At 46.1% G+C, this 24,815-nt stretch overlaps 1 protein-coding gene across 1 annotated transcript; it reads left to right on the plus strand.

Moving 5' to 3' along the window:
- The first annotated feature begins 16 nt into the window (after positions 1-16).
- Positions 17-10,314, plus strand: GID4 (GID complex subunit 4 homolog). Its single transcript, XM_063934854.1, has 6 exons — positions 17-429; positions 2,823-2,882; positions 3,295-3,402; positions 3,521-3,622; positions 4,703-4,833; positions 6,317-10,314. The coding sequence occupies exons 1-6, from the start codon at positions 37-39 to the stop codon at positions 6,378-6,380; spliced, it is 858 nt and encodes a 285-aa protein (XP_063790924.1). The 5' UTR covers positions 17-36; the 3' UTR covers positions 6,381-10,314.
- Positions 10,315-24,815: the final 14,501 nt, after the last annotated feature.

The raw sequence follows: 24,815 nt of genomic DNA on the forward strand, positions 1-24,815 counted from the left end.
CTTCCGCCATCAGAAAGCCATCCAATCACAGCCTGAATGCGCCGGCAGCAGCTGGTGCCGCGAGGACTACATCTCCCGGCGGCCCCGGCAGCCGCGCCGACTAATCAGGAGCGCCGATGGCTGATGGGCGGGCCGCGGCTGCACCAATCGCCGCGCTCGCTGCTGGAGAGGCCCAGGCGCTCGGGCCGGGAGCGGAGAAACCGGCGAGCCCTGCGGGACGTGTGGAGCCCAGCGGGGGGCCCGGCCCTGGACATGCCTGTCCGCACCGAGGCCAGCAGCACGGCCTCCGGCTCCTCGTCCCTCATTCCGCCACCTCCAATCAACACCCAGCAGCCAGGGGTCGCCACCACCCTGCTGTACAGCGGCTCCAAGTTCCGGGGCCACCAGAAGAGCAAAGGCAACTCGTACGATGTGGAGGTGGTGCTGCAGGTGAGGGGCCCGGGGAACCGGGTGTGGTTGCTTGGGGAATGTGTGACGCGGGTGTGTATGGGGTGCGATCCTCTCTGGCGGCAAGCGTCTGCTGGGGGCTATGGAGTATAGGGTGGGCAGAGCTGGTAGAGGCGTATCTGGGCACCCTGTGCATTGCCAGTACTGATAAGGAGCGATGTTGGGCACAGTGGGGTCAGGGGTATGACGGGTCACCGTGTACAGGGCATGAAATGATGGGCACACTGGGGTCAGGGGTATGATGGGTCATAGTATACAGAGCATGAGGTGATGGGTACCCTGGGGTCAGGTATGTGACGGGTCACCATGTTCAGAGCACGAGATGATGGGCACTCCGGGATCAGGGTTATGATGGGTCATCATAGGATGATGGGCACATTGGAGTCAGGGTTGTGACTGGTCACCATGTACATTTCATCAGATGATTGGCACACTGGGGTCGTGTATTATGGGTCCCCATGTACAGGGCGTGAGATGATGGACACTGTAGTTAGGGGTGTGATGGGTCACCATGTACAGGGCATGAGATGATGGGTACACTGGGGTCAGGGATGTGATCTGTCATCATGGGATGATGGGCACTCTGTGGTTAGGGGTATGATGGGTCACAATGTACAGTACATGAGATGATGAGCACACTGGGGTCAGGGGTGTGACAGGGCACGAGATGATGGGCACACTGGGGTTAGGGGCATGATGGGTCACCATGTACAGGGCATGAGATGACGGGCACACTGGGCTTAGGGTTTACAGGTTGCATATTGAATAGTGGTGTTAATTTTAGATTATATTTAAAAAAAAAAAAAAAAAGCCTCCCTGTGTATTGCACACCGTATATGCCTATCTGGGAGCATAAATGTTACATATTATGTAAGGAGATATTTCATAGCAATACCACACACTCCTCAGTGAGAGGTCAGTCTGTCCTCTGTCTTTTAATTTGAAATTATAGTAATTTTTTTTTTTTTTCCTTCATTAAATTAACCTTTGTGGTTGGAGCTTCTGTCACTCTGAACAGTAATTAAGTAAATGTCTCCAGTCTGTAATAGATTTGGATGACTTGGGTTCTGAGACCCAGAGATGCTCTGAAAAATCCTAAAATAAATCTGCCAACACAGAGTCATCAGTTACTTATCTCTGTGTCAGGTCTTTGCATCCCCTCCCCTCCTCTTCCCCACCCAAAAAAAAAATCTTCATAGAGAAGTTAATTTAATTGGTGTTGAGTTTTGCTTGATGAGACAGTAAGCGGGATGAGTCCGCTTTACAGAGCTTTAGGGTATACATTGTTAGTAGGCCAGAAGGAGCGATTTCCTGTAGTGTACGGATATGTCTGTCCTCGTATGACCCCTCTGCTGCCGCTGTCTGATGTCCTCACAATGAACTCTGCACGTGGTGGTCTAGATTGTGTGTAACGCATTTTTTATTACATTGTTGCGACTCCCTGATCCCATATATCTTTCCAAATGTCTGTCTACCCTCTCCGTCACATTATGCCCGGTATTGCATAGAATTGGTAGCACATGGGCCAAATCGCAGTGCGCATTGTAATTAGTGCATCCATTGTCGTTCCCATGGCCACCTCTGGGCTCAGCAGCCGTGTTCGTGATGATATAAATGTGCTTCATCCAGATGCTGCTGACTGGTAATGCAACATTTGCAGTGAGTCACTGGTTGATGATTCCCTGAGCCGACGTCTTCTGCTAATTCACGAATCCTGGATTCCCAAATGATGCGTCACCTGGCTTCTGGCCTCTGGCTGTGATTTACTTGGGAGCAGTGACGTTTCATTTCCTTTTTATCCTTGAGGATGTGCATTGCACATCAGCGATACTTCTGCTGTGCCCGTGTTATGTACGCTACTTGCTGTTATAAGCTGCTATCCTTTCTGTTACATGTTTTGTGACTGGATTGGTCCAAGTTTGAACCTGATTTTAGTGCGGCTGCATTTAAGGTGGCAGATATGCGTTCGTGTCCATGCATTCCGTTTTTTCTTGTAAAGAGGACTCCTTGGACTCGATTCAATTCAGCGCAGATTGAATAGCGCCGGGTATTAGCTCCCGGTGCTATTCAATTCTGCGCACTGTAATGTCGGGGAAAGCCGCTCTCGTGGCCTAAACAGGCTGTTTAGGCGCGAGAACGTGTATTCTCCGTTTCGTCGGATTTCTGCTTGCATCCCCGGACGGGTGCAATCAGAAATACTCTAGTTGGGAGTGACAGCACCCTGAATTGAATAGCTCCGGGGGATCCCTCCTGGCGCCATTCAATCCGCTCAGAATTGGATCGAACCCATTGAGAGTTCACTATTAAATCTATGGTAACTGTTACTCTTCATCTATAATTAAGCATAATTTAACTTGTGTTAATTTACTACTTAGCACGTGGACATGGAGAATGCCTATCTGTGTGGATACTTGAAGATAAAAGGCCTTACTGAGGTAAACAGTCATGCGTGTATGAATTATTACATGTGAGAAAGGCCATATCATTATTTTGTCTTAAAATAAACAGTGGTTCCCAAACTATTGTCCTCAAGGCACCCCAACAGTCCAGGTTCTAAGGATATCCATTCTTGAGCACATTTAACTTAATTAGAAGCTCAGTCTGTTGATCTAACCATCTGAGCACAAGCTTGGCTAGCCTTAAAACCTGGACTGCTCAGGAGCCTTGAGGACCGATCTTAGTAACTGCTGGCATAGAAAATAATTGAATAATACAATAGATTTCCTGTAAAGCAAACGCTAAGTTGGTATATAAAGTGGTTCGGTTGCTTCCAAATCTGTAACAAACAGCTGATCCTCGGTTTCGTAGCAGCCAGGGTGACTTAATGTGGAATTGCTCTTTCTCCAGGAATACCCGACCCTCACCACCTTCTTTGAAGGGGAAATAATTAGTAGAAAACACCCTTTCCTAACGAGAAAGTGGGACGCGGATGAGGATGTTGATCGCAAGCACTGGGTAAGTTCCCGCTGACCCCAGACACTTGGTGGTCGGCACAGATGCCTGGCTTATCCTAAAAATACATGATCTCATAACCCAGTCTCATCTTCATATGTTACGTCTTCTCTCTCCCCAGGGAAAGTTCCAGGCTTTCTATCAGTATGCAAAAACATTTAATTCTGATGACTTTGTCTTCGATGAACTGAAAGTTGGAGACTACGTCTTCATGAGATGGAAGGTGCGTTTGTTTTTTTTTATAATGAATTAGTAAATGGCGCAGTATTGCTTAATATACTTCTCATTCCAACCAGTCCCTAGAACTTAGGTCTTTCCAGTGCCCTTTTAATGCCATTTGTCCTTCCTTCCCCCTTCCATTTGTTCTGCCTGCTACCTCCCGCCCGTGTCATTTTATTGCCTCCCCCACCCTGTCCCATAATTTCTTCTTCCTCCCTCCCCCTCTGCCATTCGTTCAGCCTCTCAGCCCACCGTCACTTATTCTGCCTCTCCCTCCACTTGCTCCTTACCTCCTATTCAGGCAAGTGGTACGAACAAAAAGACACTCAGTGCGCAGATAAATTGTAAAACACAAGTGGTAGAGGAGGGAAGGTGCCTGCTGGTATATATGATTACTGTGAAAGCGTGCAGTACCTGGCTTACACCACTTGGAGCAGCCTGCACACAGCTGAGTATTACCCCTTTCAGACTAGCAAAAATGAGCGCGCATCAACCTGGGATTTTGCTTAGTCTAAAAGGATCCCAATATCCCGAGTCGAGCGTCCCAGGGTTGCGACCTGGATTGAAGCCGGAATTAACTCGGGATGTGGTGCAGTGTGAACGGTAAGCCGGGTCAAGGAGACTAGGCGCCCTTTCTCTGCATAAGAAGCAGCGGCACTTGGAGATGATCATCTCCAAGCGCCGTCTCCTCTAACGTCGGTGGTGACGTCAGCCACCCAGAAATATGCCGGGTCGGGCCGCAAGTCTGAAAGGGGGTCCCAAGTCAGGTCGCATCCGGTAGGCACCCATGTACAAATTCCCGGGAGCGACCCGGCTCTGCCAGTCTGAAAGGGGTACAATACACCTGGAAAAGCACTGGGCAGACTGGTTGCATTGGAACAAGTGTAGAATCCTCTGAGGTGCTTCAAAAATGACCTTTGATTTTGGCGAGACACCAGATTATAAGATCCTGTTCCGTATGGCCTGGCTGTAGAGTAAAACCTGATCACCACAACGTACATACACAGTCGAATAAGCCTGAGCAGCTTGAGGTGTGTTCGGTCTATGCCGTCATTACTGAGGTTTTGGTCTGTGTCCTCCACAGGAGCAGTTCTTGGTGCCCGATCATACAATCAAAGACATCAGTGGAGCTTCCTTTGCCGGCTTCTACTACATTTGCTTCCAGAAGTCAGCAGCATCGATAGAGGGTTACTACTACCATCGGAGCTCGGAGTGGTGAGGTTCCAAGGGGTAACGGGGCAGGGGTGTGTGAGCAGTGACCACAGGGAGGAATCGTGTAGATTAAACTGAATTATTTGTAATACCTGTAATTTGTTTGCTCAAATTACATCAGCAAAAGAATGTATGTAGGGGGGGGCACACGCAAAATACAGAGGTGTAGAGGGGAGGGTCACTATGGTGCAAATACAGGGACACCTATAGCGTAATTATAGAACATACGTCGGTTAACAAACACATGATAAGCATGACACCTTATCGATGTAGAAAATCAATTCAGCATTTTACCATTGGCAGCCAAGCGCAATGCTCTATCTGAGCAGCCCTGAAACATATTGGCTTCTCCTTCTGCACTTAATTGTAGCAACCATATTTGTGGTGTATATAAATGTCTGCCGCTCAGTTGACCTCTGTATCGCCCCATTTTCCTGTGGAGCGATGTGTCTGCATTTTGTTCTGTTTGAAATGCATTGAGGAAGAAACAGAATCCGTTTATAAAACTATGGGTCTGATTCAGAGATTGAGACCGTAAACCAGCCCTCCGTCTTCGTATGCGGCAGGGGGCATTTGTAGAAGGAAGACAACCACTGCATGGTTTAGTGATCTGCTGCTGCATCCAATGATACAGCATCAGATCACTCTGCATGAACATTGGTCATCTGAGTAACCCTCGGGATGGGCGGTGTTTGGGGGAGGTTGCTGGGCTGCCCAATCAGCAGTGATCTATTGCACAGCAAGCACTGGGGGAGGTAACAAGGATGAAGAAAGGCTTGGGAGGTCCTTATGAGATTTGCAGCTGCTTGAAGATTATCTTTCAGCAGCCACCCAGAGGTGTTTTTGACTGGTCGCATCGGATGCGATCATGTCAGGGAAAGCACAGCCTGGTTTGGTCGCATGTGATGTAGTTAGGGATGCTGTGTATATATACATATATCAGTTTTAGAGTTATTTGATTGTTTTTTGGAAATGTGCAAGTAGCAGAAAAAAATGAATGGGACATTTAGTTTACTTTTACAGATTTGTCAGATGTATAATATGGTGCATCACCCAATGTGACTGATGTTACATAATACAAGACAAGAAATCAGGAGCATGCCTTAAACACTAAAGGCATACTTATCACAGTAACAAGCATTTCGGTGTTATTAATATGCAATGTAATATCCACAATACGGGAGGCATTCAATTTGCCGGCTGCTTGGATCCTGGCAGTCAGGATACCAACACCGGAATCCCGCCAGCCGGATTACCGTCTCACAGGAGCTATTCCCACTCGTGGGAATCCAGCAACATAGAGTAACTCACCTGTGCATTGTTAAAGAAATCCACAAAACATGGCCTGTTGGTGATACTTGAGGACTGGAGTAGAGAGCCCCTGCCTTTCTGGATTAAAGTGAGAAAGGGAAAAAAAGAGAATGAGTTAGTGTATTTACTGTTTTGTTTTTTTTGTTTGTTTTTTTACCCTCCTTCAAATGTGCAGGTATCAGTCTTTAAATTTGACCCACGTTCCCGAACACAGTGCGCCCATCTACGAGTTCCGGTGACAGGACTTACGGCGGAGCTGTTGGCACCGGAACCTGCCGTTCTCTTCCGTCAGAGAGACTTTAAGAAGAATGTATGAGTGTTAAAGCAATGACCCATGAACCAGCGTCCGCTCTGTACACTGTTTTTATTTCATTCAGCCGGGTTTTCTTGTTTCTTTTTGGTTTCTATTTTATTGTTTTCTGTTTTTTTTCCTGCTTTACATAATGCTACACCTTTTTATTACCAAACGCAAGCCAAGAACTGGATTCCTTGCTTCTTTGGATACATCAGATGCATCCTTTGGCCTGAGGTTGGGAAAAGACATTGTAACTGAACTTGTAGAATGGCAAACCGAGACCACCTCTATGAACAGAGCAAAGAAAAGGATGAGATTCTTGTATGTTGGCTGCTCAGATCGATCCATCCCTAGTTAGGCATGTTCCGTGGTTTCTGCAGATCTTAGACGGGTAACACACTCCCATCAGCTGGAGAATCTATCCCCTCCATACCCCTTTGTCCCATAGTCTGAAACCCCTTACCAAGATTTAGAATAAGTTAGTTTTGGGGTCCACTTTAACAGGGTCCTAATGTCAACAGGAAACTTTCCTCCGGACTACAATACATTTATCCGTTTTCACATTGAAAATGGCAAATGTCAGATTTTTTTTTTATATCTATAAATATATATATTATAAATACACATATATTTAATCAAAATATAAATCTATGGATGCCTCATGCAACCAGAGTTGAAGAAGATGAAGTATGGTTTGAAAGCCTATTTATCCAGGGTATATAAATGCAGTGTGTCCTCCCCCCTTCAGTATCATTCATCTAATGTATATCCTGCTTTTTAAAGTGGGGATAGAACCCAGGAACGGAACAGTGCCATCTTGTGGTAGTGTGATGCAAACATTTTTCAATTCTTCCCCCTCCCTGCCCCTCCCCCAGCAAAAATGGGAGTGCTCACTTACAGGAAAGACTATTACGCAAGTGACTTATTGCGATGAGCTACATTTGAACGGTCATATGTGTGACGTTTAATGAATTAAAGTGCGGCAGGCTTTTACAGCTTTTCAAGACTACAGCCATTTTCCTGCAGCCCTGATTCTCCACAAACTCTTTAAAAAATACATTTATTTTCCTTTCAAAGATGCAAATGCCAAAATTCTGTGTGGGGAATGTGTCACAGAACTGCTCTCACCCGTAACGTTTGCCGCAATGATTTGTGATGCATTGCTAGCCGGTTGCTTGGATATTTCATTGTACCTGCAAAAAAACAAAGCAAACATGAAATGAATAGGAAATGTGACTTTTTCATACTGTTTCTTGGAGTCACATCCCAGTTCCTTATCCTTTGGACAGTAATGACTTTACACACTATGGTGGGGGAGAGGGGGGGAGGTACAGACTAAACCCACATGCCACTATGTGCTAAGGTACCCTGCAATGCATTGTGTTTCCGTGGAATTTGGACTTCAGTAACTCCTTGGCTTTTATTTTACCTGTTTGTTTCCCACTTTAATGATTGCATCCAATATGATCTCTCTTGCGAAAGATACTAACCTCAATGAGCTTTTATTATTACACTCCGTAAGGACTGCTCTCTAACCTTAAACCACATGGGGTCTTTACAGATTTGTGGCGTCTTTTATCTGTGATTGAGAATGTGTTGTAGTGGCCATGCATGGCCATTCTGTCTGCCAGTTTGGTAGCTATTTACTCATTTGACCCTAGAACAGCCGCATGTGCTGTCGACACAAGTGGGTTGTCTGTAGAGAAAGCCTATTGGATCAGACCTGTTTCTAAATTGTTCCGGCTGTTGATCACATTGGGGGGGAATTCAGTTAACCTTGGGGTTTTCCCCGCAGCTAATTTATCATGCTGTGCTATGAATAGCTATTCAATTAATTAGACTTTTACCTGTGTGGTAAAACATCTGGAAACGCACTGATTCTGCTTAAACTGTGGAATGCAATGGGATTTTCCTCTTGTTAAATGCAGATTTGAGCTGCGAGGAAAAATCCTGCCTCCCAGGGGTTAGCATGTGCGGAGTTCCCGCAGCTAATTGAATCAGGCAGTGAAATTAATTAGCTGCGGGGTAAACCCAGAGGCTAATTGAATTTACCCTATATGTGCCTGGCAGTCTCATCTGACCCAGTTGCCTGATTGCCCTCAGCAGCCTTATCCGTCTGTGCGGCCAGCATTACGATGAAAGGGGCTACTCCACTTTCATTAAAATCTTAGGGCGGGATGTAAGGGTGTCAGAGATCGCCGAAGGGGCGGGATTCTGGACGATCTTGCACATTTTTTTTTAAAGAGGCAATCACTTACAAGGCATTGTTTAAAAAACAACAAAACGCCCCTCTAAAAAAAAAAAAGAGTCCAAATTCGTCCGGCATCTCGCGCCTTCGGCGATCATTTTACTTTCACTATTCGTCTAACTTCCAGCATCTGACATATGCTTTTCTTTTCACGCACATTAAAAAAGAAACTCTGTTTTTAAGAATATATAAGTTCCTACATGAAATGTCTTGTATTTTAATGGAATATAAATTTAGATTTTACTAAAAGTGGATTTAGCATTTGCACATAAAATCAAGTTGCTTCGCATTTAGAGAAAACCAACAAAAGTATTGGTAACAATCACAGTTCTATTGATGTGTATTTCAGGACCCTGTTAACTAAGTGGGTTATGGCCTTAAGCAATCGGGATGTGACGTGCACAGGTGGGCTTTAATGAACAACGCACAATGTAGGGTGCTGGGGTTGGCTATCTTGGTTGTTTCGCTTGGATTGTCCAGGAGAAGTGAACTTTGGTTTAGTCCTGTAGTTTGACACTTTAACATTTTAGTTTGACGCACCTTTGAATGTGTATAATTGTAATCCTATTTCTCCTTCATCCACAAGGGGACACTGGAGCAAATAGACAATGGGGTATAGATGAGTGGATAATTGGAGCCTGGCACTTTAAATTTTTTTCAGGAAGTGTGTCCTATATTACAGGATTTTTTACTTGCTATAGGCTGCTATGTCCAGGTGCATACCTCCCAACGTGACCCTCTCCAGGAGGGACACAATGCTCTGCTTCTGGACTTTTTTCTTAAGTTATGATTGCTGTCACCTGTGCTGAACAGGTTAATGGAAAAGAAAGGTGTTTCAGGGCAGGTGCCTGCAATCATAAATTAAGAGGGAAGTCCAGGAGCAGAGCATTCTGTCCCTCTCGGAGAGGGTCATGTTGGGAGGTATGCAGGTGCAAGGGAGTATGATTGATGGTCACCATTGCTGTAGGACAGTGGAAGGCAATTAAAGAAGAACCATCTACTGCAGGTTTAGATACACATTAGAGCCTGAGAATCAATGCATTGAATTGGGTATCCTGAAAATCGAATGGCCGTATACAGAACACTTCCACAATCCTTTAGAAAATTGCAAGCTTGCCGTAGCCCGCGCACAGCCCTGCCTGTGTAACAGCGGCTTTTAATGAGTTATGTTAAAAGAGGCCGGTGGCTAAGCAATCCTATACAAGAGATACGTTAATTTAGTTTGTCGCCAAGAAGTATGCAATGCAGCATGTTTTCTGCAAGCACACAGTAATACTCAGTATTGCTTCATACTTACACCTGAGGAGAAGTGTTGGGGGGCTTTTCATTTATATTTAACGCTGCAATCCAAAAGGTCAGGCACCCAGTGTTTGCACTTGCTTATAACAGGAATTTGCTGTCGCTGTTGCTAGGCTTATTGGAGGTAAGAAGAAAAAAATTTGACAAACACATACCACCGTTTCGCTGCCAAATGAGCCATTCTTTGGTAAACCGTTCTGCTGTAGTTTATAGCCAAGCCAGCTGCACCACAATAGCAGTGTAGCGGTGGAAGCAATTTGTAGGGTGTCACTGGGAGTTCAAAATGTTGGGTTAGGCAAACAGTCCTAATAAAAAGTCACTTCAAACTGCAGTTTTGGCTCTTATTTCAACCAAGTAAATCAGTATAAATGGAAGTGAATACTATATAGTATGTGTATAACTAAAGGCTGATGGATGAGACTTATAAAAGGGTGTCTTGTGCATTACAGAAATTAATTTCAGCCCTTGGACACTGCAAGCAGTGGAAGAAATCATTTGAATTCTCAAGGATAGATAATGATTCTAAAAGTGAAAAGTGGTGTTGCCTGTAGCAACTGGATTCTAGCTATCATTTCTATACTGCATCCTAGAAAATGACAGAATCTGGTTACTATGTGCAACATCACTTTATAGAAGCTATAATAAATCTACCCCTAAATAAGTAATGCACAACATTTTTTTTCCAATTAGGGTTTCTTAGCACAATTTTGCTTTTCGTTTTGTGTGGAACCTATAATGTGCAAGCGTGCTTTTGTGACCCAGGTATCACCTCTGGACCAAACCAATGTTCTTTATGGGGTTTGGCTCTGTAAAGCAGTGCCTTAATGCTGTTCCTAGTGCAGTGATGGCTAACCTTGACACTCCAGCTGTTGTTGAACTACACATCCCAGCATGCCCTGCTACAGTTTTGCTATTTAGCCATGCTAAAACTGATGCAGGGCATGCTGGGATGTGTAGTTTATTCCTCATGAATATTGGTTCAGTCTACAAAATGGCCACATCCACTGTGATCAGGTGACTGGTGAGCTTTAGAAAGCCATGCACTTGTTGCTTTTTTTTTTTTTTTTTTATATCCAGAATGACCACTTTTCTACTGATGCACCTGTGACTGAGCTACCTATATGTCTACTAGCCCGTTGGTTCCCAAACTTTCTTGAATCACAGCGCCCTACATCCAGCACCCCTAGGATAAAAGTTTTTTTTTATTGATACATTTTTAAAAAATATTAAATTAAGTAAACTGTGCCTACATGGCATCCTTAGGGGCAGATTCAATTGCAGGCGAGAAATTTGAAAAACCCTGCGGGGTGGAGATTTTCCTGCAGCTGCAGGGTTTTCCTATTCAACTGCAGGACTGAAAATGGGACGCAGTGATTACTATAAAAAATTACTGGAACTTTTTTAATGCACCCGCAGTGCAAGTCTGAATTTTATTAAAATCGTTAATTTTAGGAATAATCACTGCGACTAGCTCTGGGACCCCAACAGCAAACCACACACTAATTAAGCAATTGGAAGTTTCCATTAAGCTTAATTAGTCTGCAATTACCTTCTGGAACAGTATCTTCTGCATCCAACGTTGAGAGCTGGGTCTTCTGCAGCAGCGGTGAGTATGTAGCGTGTGTTTGCAGGTGTGTATATGCCCCCCCCCCCCCCCCCCCCCCCCCCCCCTTCAAGCGCCATCCACTGGGAAAACTACATCTCCCAGCAGCCCCCTCCCCAGTTGGAAGATAGAGGGGAGACGACTGGGAGCCACGGCCTGGGGAGGTATCTTTTTTAAAAAATATTTTACGCGCTGTGGGGGCAACCATTAAAAAAAAATAATAATTATTGGATACTGCGGGTATTGAGAGTGCGTATACCTGCGGTAATCCAAAATTGGGTGTGAGGTAAGCAGGATATTTTTTCTTGCTAATCCTCTCTCCCAATTAAACTTACCCCTTTGATGTATGGTTGTGCTTCTGATTGTCCAATGTTTTGTGATAGGCAAAACCAGTGCTGCTGGCTACCAATCACTTTGACCATAAATAATTTGATTTGGTCCTGGATCACCAACCCGCGGTCTAGGCACACAGTTTGGGAACCACTGCACTAACCAGTAGCTAACACCAGCTGCAGATGACGTTAGCGATTGCAGCCTAAAGGCTACCTTATAGCCAGAGAGATCTTTGAATCCCTCCCCAGCAGCCTCAGAGGTGGGTGCTAATTGCCTGGTTGCTGCACGTTTGTCTGCAGCGCATCTGACTAGACATGCAAATATTGCAGCCACTGTCTCTTGTACAGACACGCCCTCCGCCGATTGCTTACAAAGATGCAGCATCAGACTTCTGAGCAACCTCCCGTTACTACCCACAAGCACTATCTGTAAATCACTCTACAGCCTAATCCCCACTACGAGCGTATCACTAGGCCATTGCATCACAAGCATAGTGCAACTCTGACGCATGTGCAGTAGAAATAACATAAAATAACGGAATTGCGTTTACGTCTGAATCAAGCCTATATTTGCACATGCTCAGTAATTAACCAGAATGAAATACTCTGTTGTAGCTACTGTGGTTTTCTTGTATCTGTTAAGCTTGCAGGTTCCTTCCCCCTACAAGCACTTCAGACTAGTCTAACTTTGTCTTATTACTATGTATTGTGGCATCTTCACATGAAGACATGGACAACAAGCTATACAATTACATATCATTTAGTCTTTGGGAGCTACCTCAAAAATTCAGATCACTCTTGACAACCCTATCACACAAATGAGCAGATGTAATGGGTTCCCATGCAGTAAAAGTACAGATGTGTGCGGTTTTACCACAGAATTTAAATCAGCACAGAACATAGCCCCTGGCATTGACCATTTGTTTGTAGGCTGTCTTTGACGGGTGTGGTATGCAAGGTCAACTACACTTAGGTTGACTGTTTCTAGGTCGACCATTATTGGTCGACAGTAAGTAGGTTAATAAGGGACTCTAAGTCGACATGTACTAGGTCAACGTGAGTTTTTGCACTGTTTTTGGGGCCGTTTTCTCCGTATAGTGACCGGGATCCCCAATTAGTGCACCGTGTCCCCTACTTCGGGCAAGGTTACTGTTCCCAATTGTAGTCCACGTGGATCGTAAAGTATGAAAAAGTTCAATAAATGAAAAGAAAAATGTGAAAAACTCATGTCGACCTAGAGTCCCTGTCGACCTAGAAACTATGTCAACCTACTTACTGTTGACCTAGGCAGTGTCGACCTAGAGACCGGATACCGTCTTTGACAGCGTACATAAGAGAAGTACAGGGCACACACAAACGCAATAACCTGCCTCAGCAGATTGGGGCACATTTACCAAATTTGACGTAATACCCTGTTTTACATTTTAGATAATCCTATTTTTCTCTGACGTCCTAGTGGATGCTGGGAACTCCGTAAGGACCATGGGGAATAGCGGGCTCCGAAGGAGGCTGGGCACTCTAGAAAGATTTATGACTACCTGGTGTGCACTGGCTCCTCCCACTATGACCCTCCTCCAAGCCTCAGTTAGATTTTGTGCCCGGCCGAGGTTGGATGCACACTAGGGGCTCTCCTGAGCCCTTAGAAAGAAAGTATAGATTTAGGTTTTTTATTTTTAGTGAGACCTGCTGGCAACAGGCTCACTGCAGCGAGGGACTAAGGGGAGAAGAAGCGAACTCGCCTGCTTGCAGCCGGATTGGGCTTCTTAGGCTACTGGACACCATTAGCTCCAGAGGGATCGACCGCAGGCCCAGTCCTTGGTGTTCGGTCCCGGAGCCGCGCCGCCGTCCCCCTTACAGAGCCAGAAGCAAGAAGAGGTCCGGAAAAACGGCGGCAGAAGACATCAGTCTTCACCAAGGTAGCGCACAGCACTGCAGCTGTGCGCCATTGCTCCTCATACACACTTCATACTCCGGTCACTGAGGGTGCAGGGCGCTGGGGGGGGGCGCCCTGAGAAGCAATAATAACACCTTGGCTGGCAAAAATTCCACAATATATAGTCCCAGAGGCTATATATGTGGAAAATACCCCTGCCAGAATATGGAAAAAAGCGGGAGAATAGTCCGCGGAAAAGGGGCGGAGCTATCTCTCACAGCACACTGGCGCCATTTCTCCTTCACAGATTCGCTGGAAGGAAGCTCCCTGGCTCTCCCCTGCAGTCTACACTACAGAACAGGGTAAAAACAGAGAGGGGGGGCACTAAAATTAGGCGCAGTATATAATATATAGAAAAAGCTATAGGGGACATAACTCAGTTAGTCCCTGCATTATATGGCGCTCTGGTGTGTGCTGGCATACTCTCACTCTGTCCCCCCAAAGGGCTTTTGTGGGTCCTGTCCTCATTCGGAGCATTCCTTGTGTGTGTGCGGTGTGTCGGTACGGCTGTGTCGACATGTTTGATGAGGATAATGATGTGGAGGCGGAGCAGATGCCTTTAGAAGGGATGTCACCCCTTGCGGGGCAGACACCTGAGTGGATGAGCTTATGGAAAGTAATGAGTGCACGTATAGACTCCTTACATAAGAAAATTGACGACATGCCAAATGTGGGACAGCCGACTTCTCAGCTCGTGCCTGCCCAGGCGTCGCATGGGTCGTCAGGGGCTCTAAAACGCCCGCTACCGCAAGCAGACCCAGATGTCGACACTGATACTGACACCAGTGTCGACGACGATGAGTCTAACCTGATGCCCACTAAGGCCATTCACTGCATGATTGAGGCAATGAAAGAGGTGTTACACATTTCTGATATAACTACAGGTACCACTAAAAAGGGTATTATGTTTGGAGAGAAAAAACTACCCGTAGTTTTTCCCCCATCAGATGAATTAAATGGAGTGTGTGAAGAAGCGTGGGCTTTCCCGGATAAAAAATTGGTAATTCCTAAGAAGGTACTAATGGCGTTCCCTTTCCCGCCAGAGGATAGGTCAAGTTGGGTAACACCCCCCAGGGTGGACAAAGCGCTCACACGTTTGTCTAAAAAGGTGGCACTACCGTCTCCGGATACGGCCGCCCTCAAGGAACCTGCTGATAGAAAGCAGGAGGCGATCCTGAAGTCTGTATATACACACTCAGGCATTATACTTAGGCCAGCTATTGCGTCAGCCTGGATGTGCAGTGCTGCCGCTGCGTGGTCAGATAAACTGTCAGAAAATATTGACACATTAGACAGAGACACGATCCTGTTAACCATAGACCATATAAAAGACTCAGTCTTATATATGAGAGATGCACAGAGGGAAATCTGCCGACTGGCATCTAAAGTAAGTGCATTGTCCATTTCTGCTAGGAGAGGCTTATGGACTCGCCAGTGGACAGGAGATGCAGATTCTAAAAAGCACATGGAAGTGTTGCCATATAAGGGTGAGGAATTATTTGGGGATGGTCTCTCGGACCTAGTTTCCACAGCAACGTCTGGGAAGTCAGCATTTTTACCCCATGTCCCCTCACAGCCTAAGAAGGCGCCGTTTTATCAGGTTCAGTCCTTTCGGACCCAGAAAAACAGGCGTGGAAAAGGCGGGTCCTTTCTGTCCAGAGGCAGAGGTAGGGGAAAAAGGCTGCAACAAACAGCAGGTTCCCAGGAGCAAAAATCCTCCCCCGCTTCTTCTTCCAAGTCCGCCGCATGACGGTGGGGCTCCACAGGCGGAGCCAGGTACGGTGGGGGGTCGCCTCAAGAATTTCAGCGATCAGTGGGCTCGCTCACAGGTGGATCCCTGGATCCTGCAAATAGTATCTCAGGGGTACAAACTGGAATTCGAGGCGTCCCCACCCCACCGGTTCCTAAAATCTGCCTTGCCGATTGCTCCCTCAGACAGGGAGGCGGTGCTAGCGGCAATTCACAAGCTGTATTCCCAGCAGGTGATAATCAAGGTACCCCTACTTCAACAAGGCCGGGGTTATTATTCCACACTATTTGTGGTACCGAAACCGGACGGTTCGGTGAGACCCATTTTAAATTTAAAATCCTTGAACACGTACATAAAAAAATTCAAGTTCAAGATGGAATCGCTCAGGGCGGTTATTGCAAGCCTGGACGAGGGGGATTACATGGTATCCCTGGACATCAAGGATGCTTACTTGCATGTCCCCATTTACCATCCTCACCAGGAGTACCTCAGATTTGTGGTACAGGATTGCCATTACCAATTCCAGACGCTGCCGTTTGGCCTGTCCATGGCACCGAGGGTATTTACCAAGGTTATGGCGGAAATGATGATACTCCTTCGAAAAAAGGGAGTTTTAATTATCCCGTACTTGGACGATCTCCTAATAAAAGCGAGGTCCAAGGAACAGTTGTTGGTGGGAGTAGCACTATCTCAGGAGGTGCTGCACCAGCACGGCTGGATTCTGAATATCCCAAAGTCACAGCTGGTTCCGACGACACGGCTACTGTTCCTGGGTATGATTCTGGATACAGTCCAGAAGAAAGTGTTTCTCCCGGAGGAGAAAGCCAGGGAGTTGTCATCTCTAGTCAGAGACCTCCTGAAACCAAAACAGGTATCAGTGCATCGCTGCACACGGGTCCTGGGAAAGATGGTGGCTTCTTACGAAGCAATTCCCTTCGGCAGGTTCCATGCCAGAATCTTTCAGTGGGACCTGTTGGAATAACCCTGTCTCCAAGAACCAGGGTGTCTCTACTGTGGTGGCTGCAGAGTGCCCATCTTCTAGAGGGCCGCAGGTTCGGCATACAGGACTGGGTCCTGGTGACCACGGATGCCAGCCTTCGAGGCTGGGGGGCAGTCATACAGGGAAGAAACTTCCAAGGACTATGGTCGAGTCAGGAGACTTCCCTTCACATAAATATTCTGGAACTAAGGGCCATCTACAATGCCCTAAGTCAAGCAAGATCCCTGCTCCTACACCAGCCGGTGCTGATCCAGTCAGACAACATCACGGCAGTCGCCCATGTAAATCGACAGGGCGGCACAAGAAGCAGGATGGCGATGGCAGAAGCCACAAGAATTCTCCGATGGGCGGAGAATCATGTACTAGCACTGTCAGCAGTGTTCATTCCGGGAGTGGACAACTGGGAAGCAGACTTCCTCAGCAGACACGACCTCCACCCGGGAGAGTGGGGACTTCACCCAGAAGTCTTCCAGATGCTGGTAAACCGTTGGGAAAAACCACAGGTGGACATGATGGCGTCCCGTCTCAACAAAAAGTTAAAAAGATATTGCGCCAGGTCAAGGGACCCTCAGGCGATAGCTGTGGACGCTCTAGTGACACCGTGGGTGTACCAGTCGGTTTATGTGTTCCCTCCTCTGCCTCTCATTCCAAAGGTATTGAGAATAATAAGAAAGCGAGGAGTAAACACAATTCTCGTGGTTCCGGATTGGCCAAGACGAGCGTGGTACCCGGAACTTCAAGAGATGCTCTCAGAGGACCCGTGGCCTCTACCGCTCAGACAGGACCTGATACAGCAGGTGCCCTGTCGGTTCCAAGACATACCGCGGCTGCGTTTGACGGCATGGCGGTTGAACACCGGATCCTAAAGGAAAAGGGTATTCCGGAAGAAGTCATTCCTACGCTTATTAAGGCCAGGAAAGATGTTACGGCAACGCATTATCACCGCATATGGCGGAAATATGTTGCATGGTGCGAGGCCAATAAGGCCCCAACAGAGGAATTTCAACTAGGTCGATTTCTGCATTTCCTGCAAGCAGGAGTGGATATGATCACCTCACCCCCCCTCCCTCTCAAGACAGGATCAAGCTGCTGCAACAGACTTTTTGACCGTGACCCCCGTATATTACTGAACGAGCTCCTCTGGGACTGTGTTGTATATACCCCTCCACACATTGTGGTAATAGTTTGAGCACAATTAAACGAGGTGGGACGCCACACTCTATTGTACTGGACTGCGGACCATAGTATACATATGTATAGATTTCTTTCATATGCATATATATATATATACACACTCACTTTTCCCATGGCTGAAAAAAGAATTAGACCAGCACTCACGTTTTAGTTGAAGAAAAAAAGGTTTTTTTTATTCCTGATAAGACATCAAGGATACGTCAAGGATACACCCCACTGTTTACAGTACGCCCAACAGCCGTTTCAACACTTGGTGGTCTTCATCAGGGGCAGCTGTCACTCTGTCAGGAGCTATCTTAAATAGCGGAGAGGGCGCCAGAATGTCCGAACGGGATGGCCGGAAGCAGCGCGTCATAGCTGCTATCTGATTGGCTCCTGCCTGCACGTGTGATGCGTTGCTAGGGTACACAAACCCGGCTCTCTCCTTAGTGACCTGCTCCAGCAGCGTAACAGTAGTGTAGAGTGGGACGATCTGTATTGTAGATACAGCGGCATGCAAATGGAATTGTTGCTGTCTGTAATCCCGGGCACAAGTACACTTGTAGAGTGTTTAACCCCACAGTGCGCCAGCGGCACGGAGACACTGACAGCTCAATAATGAAAAATTGGAATACAATAACACAAAATAGAATATAGATATATAGGGCAAACGGACCAAACAATATCAACCTGCGTAGCAATGGTAATAAAAAGCTCAGAGAAAATTGATTATAGCATACCACCACTTTAGCATGATATGAAAGAAGGTGGCAGTGGTGACATGTCGCTCAAGGGTTATAAATGCAATTTCTACACTTCACAGCACAACCTGCACAGCAAAGGTGATAAACGGCTCAGAGCAATGTTAATTATAGCATACTACTTTAGCATAATATAAAAGACAGTGGCACTGGTGACATGTCACTCGGCGGTTATAGATGCAATTTTTACACTCCACCATACCGGAGTGAATTAATCATGGCTAAAAGGATCAATTGAATCCAACAGGTATAGAGTACCGCAGTGTGGAAACCAGATAATGCCCTGCATACAGCGGGAATGCAAATTGGTCAGTATAGGACAATCATGTCTCAGGGTACCGATAATATCGGTGGACGGTTCTTCTTATATTTACATTATCACACAGATTATGAGGCAATTTGGTTGTGACACAGGTGAAGATATTCACACCACTCAATACGGTTAGATATGGATACGACTATTGGATACCATACCATCTTACCACGCTGGAAATCATCCAATCTCGTCCGATCTTGGCAATTAAGCAGCGTTGGGCCCAGTCAGTACCATACTTGGAGAGGGTATGGGAATACTGGGTACGGTACCCTGAGACATGATTGTCCTATACTGACCAATTTGCATTCCCGCTGTATGCAGGGCATTATCTGGTTTCCACACTGCGGTACTCTATACCTGTTGGATTCAATTGATCCTTTTAGCCATGATTAATTCACTCCGGTATGGTGGAGTGTAAAAATTGCATCTATAACCGCCGAGTGACATGTCACCAGTGCCACTGTCTTTTATATTATGCTAAAGTAGTATGCTATAATTAACATTGCTCTGAGCCGTTTATCACCTTTGCTGTGCAGGTTGTGCTGTGAAGTGTAGAAATTGCATTTATAACCCTTGAGCGACATGTCACCACTGCCACCTTCTTTCATATCATGCTAAAGTGGTGGTATGCTATAATCAATTTTCTCTGAGCTTTTTATTACCATTGCTACGCAGGTTGATATTGTTTGGTCCGTTTGCCCTATATATCTATATTCTATTTTGTGTTATTGTATTCCAATTTTTCATTATTGAGCTGTCAGTGTCTCCGTGCCGCTGGCGCACTGTGGGGTTAAACACTCTACAAGTGTACTTGTGCCCGGGATTACAGACAGCAACAATTCCATTTGCATGCCGCTGTATCTACAATACAGATCGTCCCACTCTACACTACTGTTACGCTGCTGGAGCAGGTCACTAAGGAGAGAGCCGGGTTTGTGTACCCTAGCAACGCATCACACGTGCAGGCAGGAGCCAATCAGATAGCAGCTATGACGCGCTGCTTCCGGCCATCCCGTTCGGACATTCTGGCGCCCTCTCCGCTATTTAAGATAGCTCCTGACAGAGTGACAGCTGCCCCTGATGAAGACCACCAAGTGTTGAAACGGCTGTTGGGCGTACTGTAAACAGTGGGGTGTATCCTTGACGTATCCTTGATGTCTTATCAGGAATAAAAAACCCCTTTTTTTCTTCAACTAAAACGTGAGTGCTGGTCTAATTCTTTCTTCTTTTTTCAGCCATGGGAAAAGTGAGTGTGTATATCAATCATTAGGACCTTGCACCAATTAATTTTTGACTTTAGACATAGAGTGCTGTCACTTTGCCATATTTCATATATATATATATATATATATATATATATATATATATATACATACACTCTTTCTTTCATCAATGCATTAATTTCCTATTTTTTCACATCTTTTTCAACTTATTCTCTCTTTCTGTCATTTTGTTTTAGAATAAATACACTTATTCTTCATATATACAGCGTATACTTGTCATTTAGTATTACAACCATTACCACCACATATTCAGGCGCAATTGTGTACCCTTATGTTATATATCTTTAAAGAGGTATTGGGTTTAACCTCCACCACAATTTTGCTGCCACAGCGTTTATCCACACAAGTAGAGCGCTGGATACAATTTGTTCATAGGAGTGGATATGGGCCTAAAACTAGGCTCCATTAAAGTACAGATCTCGGCTCTGTCGATTTTCTTTCAAAAAGAACTAGCTTCAGTACCTGAAGTTCAGACATTTGTGAAAGGAGTGCTGCATATTCAGCCCCTGTTTGTGCCTCCTGTGGCACCTTGGGATCTCAACGTGATGTTGAGTTTCTTAAAATCACATTGGTTTGAGCCACTAAAAACCGTGGATCTGAAATATCTCACGTGGAAAGTGGTCATGTTATTAGCCTTGGCTTCAGCCAGGCGAGTGTCAGAATTGGCGGCTTTATCATGTAAAAGCCCTTATCTGATTTTCCATATGGATAGGGCGGAGTTGAGGACTCGTCCCCAATTTCTCCCTAAGGTGGTGTCAGCGTTTCACCTGAACCAGCCTATTGTGGTGCCGGCGGCTACTAGTGAATTGGAGGACTCCAAGTTGCTAGACGTTGTCAGGGCCCTGAAAATATATGTTTCCAGGACGGCTGGAGTCAGAAAATCTGACTCGCTGTTTATCCTGTATGCACCCAACAAGCTGGGTGCTCCTGCTTCTAAGCAGTCTATTGCTCGCTGGATTTGTAGTACAATTCAGCTTGCACATTCTGTGGCAGGCATACCACAGCCAAAATCTGTAAATGCCCATTCCACCAGGAAGGTGGGCTCATCTTGGGCGGCTGCCCGAGGGGTCTCGGCTTTACAACTTTGCCGAGCAGCTACTTGGTCAGGGGCAAACACGTTTGCAAAATTCTACAAATTTGATACCCTGGCTGAGGAGGACCTGGAGTTCTTTCATTCGGGGCTACAGAGTCATCCGCACTCTCCCGCCCGTTTGGGAGCTTTGGTATAATCCCCATGGTCCTTACGGAGTTCCCAGCATCCACTAGGACGTCGGAGAAAATAAGAATTTACTCACCGGTAATTCTATTTCTCGTAGTCCGTAGTGGATGCTGGGCGCCCATCCCAAGTGCGGATTGTCTGCAATACTTGTAAATAGTTATTGTTAACTAAAGGGTTATTGTTGAGCCGTCTGTTGAGAGGCTCAGTTGTTTTTCATACTGTCAAACTGGATATAGTATCACGAGTTGTACGGTGTGATTGGTGTGGCTGGTAAGAGTCTTACCCGGGATTCTAAATCCTTCCTTATTATGTCAGCTCGTCCGGGCACAGTGTCCTAACTGAGGCTTGGAGGAGGGTCATAGTGGGAGGAGCCAGTGCACACCAGGTAGTCATAAATCTTTCTAGAGTGCCCAGCCTCCTTCGGAGCCCGCTATTCCCCATGGTCCTTACGGAGTTCCCAGCATCCACTACGGACTACGAGAAATAGAATTACCGGTGAGTAAATTCTTATTATTAGGGGCAATTTAATTTGCGGCTCTGGGCAAGAGGTACCGGATACATGTTCAGAATGCTGGCACCTCATGACCAGTGTGCAGGATAATGTGTAATGCAGGCCTGCTGTAATCCTAGATAGATCTGCAGATCCTCACATCCCTGATAAATGAATTGCCCCAATGTATGTGTACAATAATGATAGATGTGAGATTTGCATCTAACACATAGGAACAACATAAAAGGAGAATTTTACGATGTAGTTATTATTATTATTATTATCCTTTATTTATATGGCGCTACAAGGGTTCCGCAGCGCCCTATTACAGAGTACATATGCACATAATCAAAACAGGAAAACAGTGACTTACAGTTGATGACAATATAGGACAAGTACAGGGTAACTAAGCATAACTACACCAGTAAATGACAGAGAAGTTCCAGGTGGCCAAAAAACTGCTTGATTTGGGCAGTTGAGGATTATTAAAGTAAGAAAAGGATAAGCACATGAGGGAAGAGGGCCCTACTCGTGAGAGCTTACAATCTAATTGTAGTTGGTTATTATTGAAATATAGGGACATTCCCAGTGACAAATGTTTAAAACTTGGGACTTTCTCTGTAAAACAAGGACTGTTGACTACTGTGTACAAATAATACCCAGGCAATGTTATGTATGGGTCAGGGGAAGGCAACCTGTGGCACTTCAGCTGCTGCAGAACTACACCTCCCAGCAAGCCCTGTCACAGTTTTATTATTAGGGAATGCTAAAACTGTTGCAGGGCAGGCTGGGAGTTGTAGTTTCACAAAGCAGCTGAAGTGCCGCAGGTTGCCTGCCCCTGATTTAGACGCATATGACCTATGGAGCTTTCCACTCCACGGTAGCTCTACCTGAGGCATGCTGATGGGGGTATAATAAATGATGTATTAGGCCTGCCACTCCCATTAGTGTGCAGACAACATGGAGTTGTACAGTAGTTGTGAGACTACAAGTCCCAGCACGCCAGCTCGCCTAATAAGAGACAGGATTTACCTATGTCATAGGAAAAAAAATAAGAATTTACTTACCGATAATTCTATTTCTCGTAGTCCGTAGTGGATGCTGGGGACTCCGTAAGGACCATGGGGAATAGCGGCTCCGCAGGAGACTGGGCACAAAAGTAAAGCTTTAGAACTACCTGGTGTGCACTGGCTCCTCCCCCTATGACCCTCCTCCAAGCCTCAGTTAGGATACTGTGCCCGGACGAGCGTACACAATAAGGAAGGATTTTGAATCCCGGGTAAGACTCATACCAGCCACACCAATCACACCATATAACTTGTGATCTAAACCCAGTTAACAGCATGATAACAGAGGAGCCTCTAGAAAAGATGGCTCACTACAGCAATAACCCGATTTTTTTGGTAACAATAACTATGTACCAGTATTGCAGACAATCCGCACTTGGGATGGGTGCCCAGCATCCACTACGGACTACGAGAAATAGAATTATCGGTAAGTAAATTCTTATTTTCTCTGACGTCCTAGTGGATGCTGGGGACTCCGTAAGGACCATGGGGATTATACCAAAGCTCCCAAACGGGCGGGAGAGTGCGGATGACTCTGCAGCACCAAATGAGAGAACTCCAGGTCCTCCTCAGCCAGGGTATCAAATTTGTAGAATTTTACAAACGTATTTGCTCCTGACCAAGTAGCTGCTCGGCAAAGTTGTAAAGCCGAGACCCCTCGGGCAGCCGCCCAAGATGAGCCCACCTTCCATGTGGAATGGGCTTTTACAGATTTTGTCTGTGGCAGGCCTGCCACAGAATGTGCAAGCTGAATTGTACTACAAATCCAACGAGCAATAGTCTGCTTAGAAGCAGGAGCACCCAGCTTGTTGGGTGCATACAGAATAAACAACGAGTCAGATTTTCTGACTCCAGCCGTCCTGGAAACCTATATTTCCAGGGCCCTGACAACGTCTAGCAACTTGGAGTCCTCCAAGTCCCTAGTAGCCGCAGGCACCACAATAGGTTGATTCAGGTGAAACGCTGAAAACCACCTTAGGGAGAAACTGAGGACAAGTCCTCAATTCCGCCCTGTCCGAATGGAAAATCAGATGAGGGCTTTTACAGGATGAAGCCGCCAATTCTGACACGCACCTGGCCCAGGCCAGGGCCAACAGCATGACCACTTTCCATGTGAGATATTTTAACTCCACATATTTAAGTGGTTCAAACCAATGTGACTTTTGGAACCCAAAAACTACATTTAGATCCCAAGGTGCCACTGGAGGCACAAAAGGAGGCTGTATATACAGTACCCCTTTCACAAACGTCTGAACTTCAGGGACTGAAGCTAGTTCTTTTTGGAAGAAAATTGACAGGGCCGAAATTTGAACCTTAATGGACCCCCCATTTCAGGCCCATAGACACTCCTGTTTGCAGGAAATGTAGGAATCGACCTAGTTGAAATTCCTCCGTCGGGGCCTTACTGGCCTCGCACCACGCAACATATTTTCGCCAAATGCGGTGATAATGTTTTGCGGTTATATCTTTCCTGGCTTTGATCAGGATAGGAATGACTTAATCCGGAATGCCTTTCTCCTTCAGGATCCGGCGTTCAACCGCCATGCCGTCAAACGCAGTCGCGGTAAGTCTTGGAACAGACAGGGGCCTTGCTGGAGCAGGTCCCTTCTTAGAGGTAGAGGCCTACGGATCCTCCGTGAGCATCTCTTGAAGTTCCGGTTACCAAGTCCTTCTTGGCCAATCCGGAGCCCGAATATAGTGCTTACTCCTCTCCATCTTATAATTCTCAGTACCTTGGGTATGAGAGGCAGAGGAGGGAACACATACACTGACTGGTACACCCACTGTGTTACCAGAGCGTCTACAGCTATTGCCGGAGGGTCCCTTGACCCGGCGCAATACTTGTCGAGTTTTATAAACATGTGGAAGACTTCTGGGTGAAGTCCCCACTTGCTGACAGTGCTA

Source organism: Pseudophryne corroboree, chromosome 7 (assembly GCF_028390025.1).
Source record: "Pseudophryne corroboree isolate aPseCor3 chromosome 7, aPseCor3.hap2, whole genome shotgun sequence".
NCBI classification, from domain to species: domain Eukaryota; kingdom Metazoa; phylum Chordata; class Amphibia; order Anura; family Myobatrachidae; genus Pseudophryne; species Pseudophryne corroboree.

Bases quoted from the DNA above. Each gene is read 5' to 3' on its own strand.
- GID4 (XM_063934854.1), top strand. From the start codon at position 37: ATGCGCCGGCAGCAGCTGGTGCCGCGAGGACTACATCTCCCGGCGGCC. The intron at 3,403-3,520 runs GTAAGTTCCCGC...CTCTCTCCCCAG, and splicing joins ATGTTGATCGCAAGCACTGG to GGAAAGTTCCAGGCTTTCTA. The intron at 4,834-6,316 runs GTGAGGTTCCAA...TCAAATGTGCAG, and splicing joins TACCATCGGAGCTCGGAGTG to GTATCAGTCTTTAAATTTGA.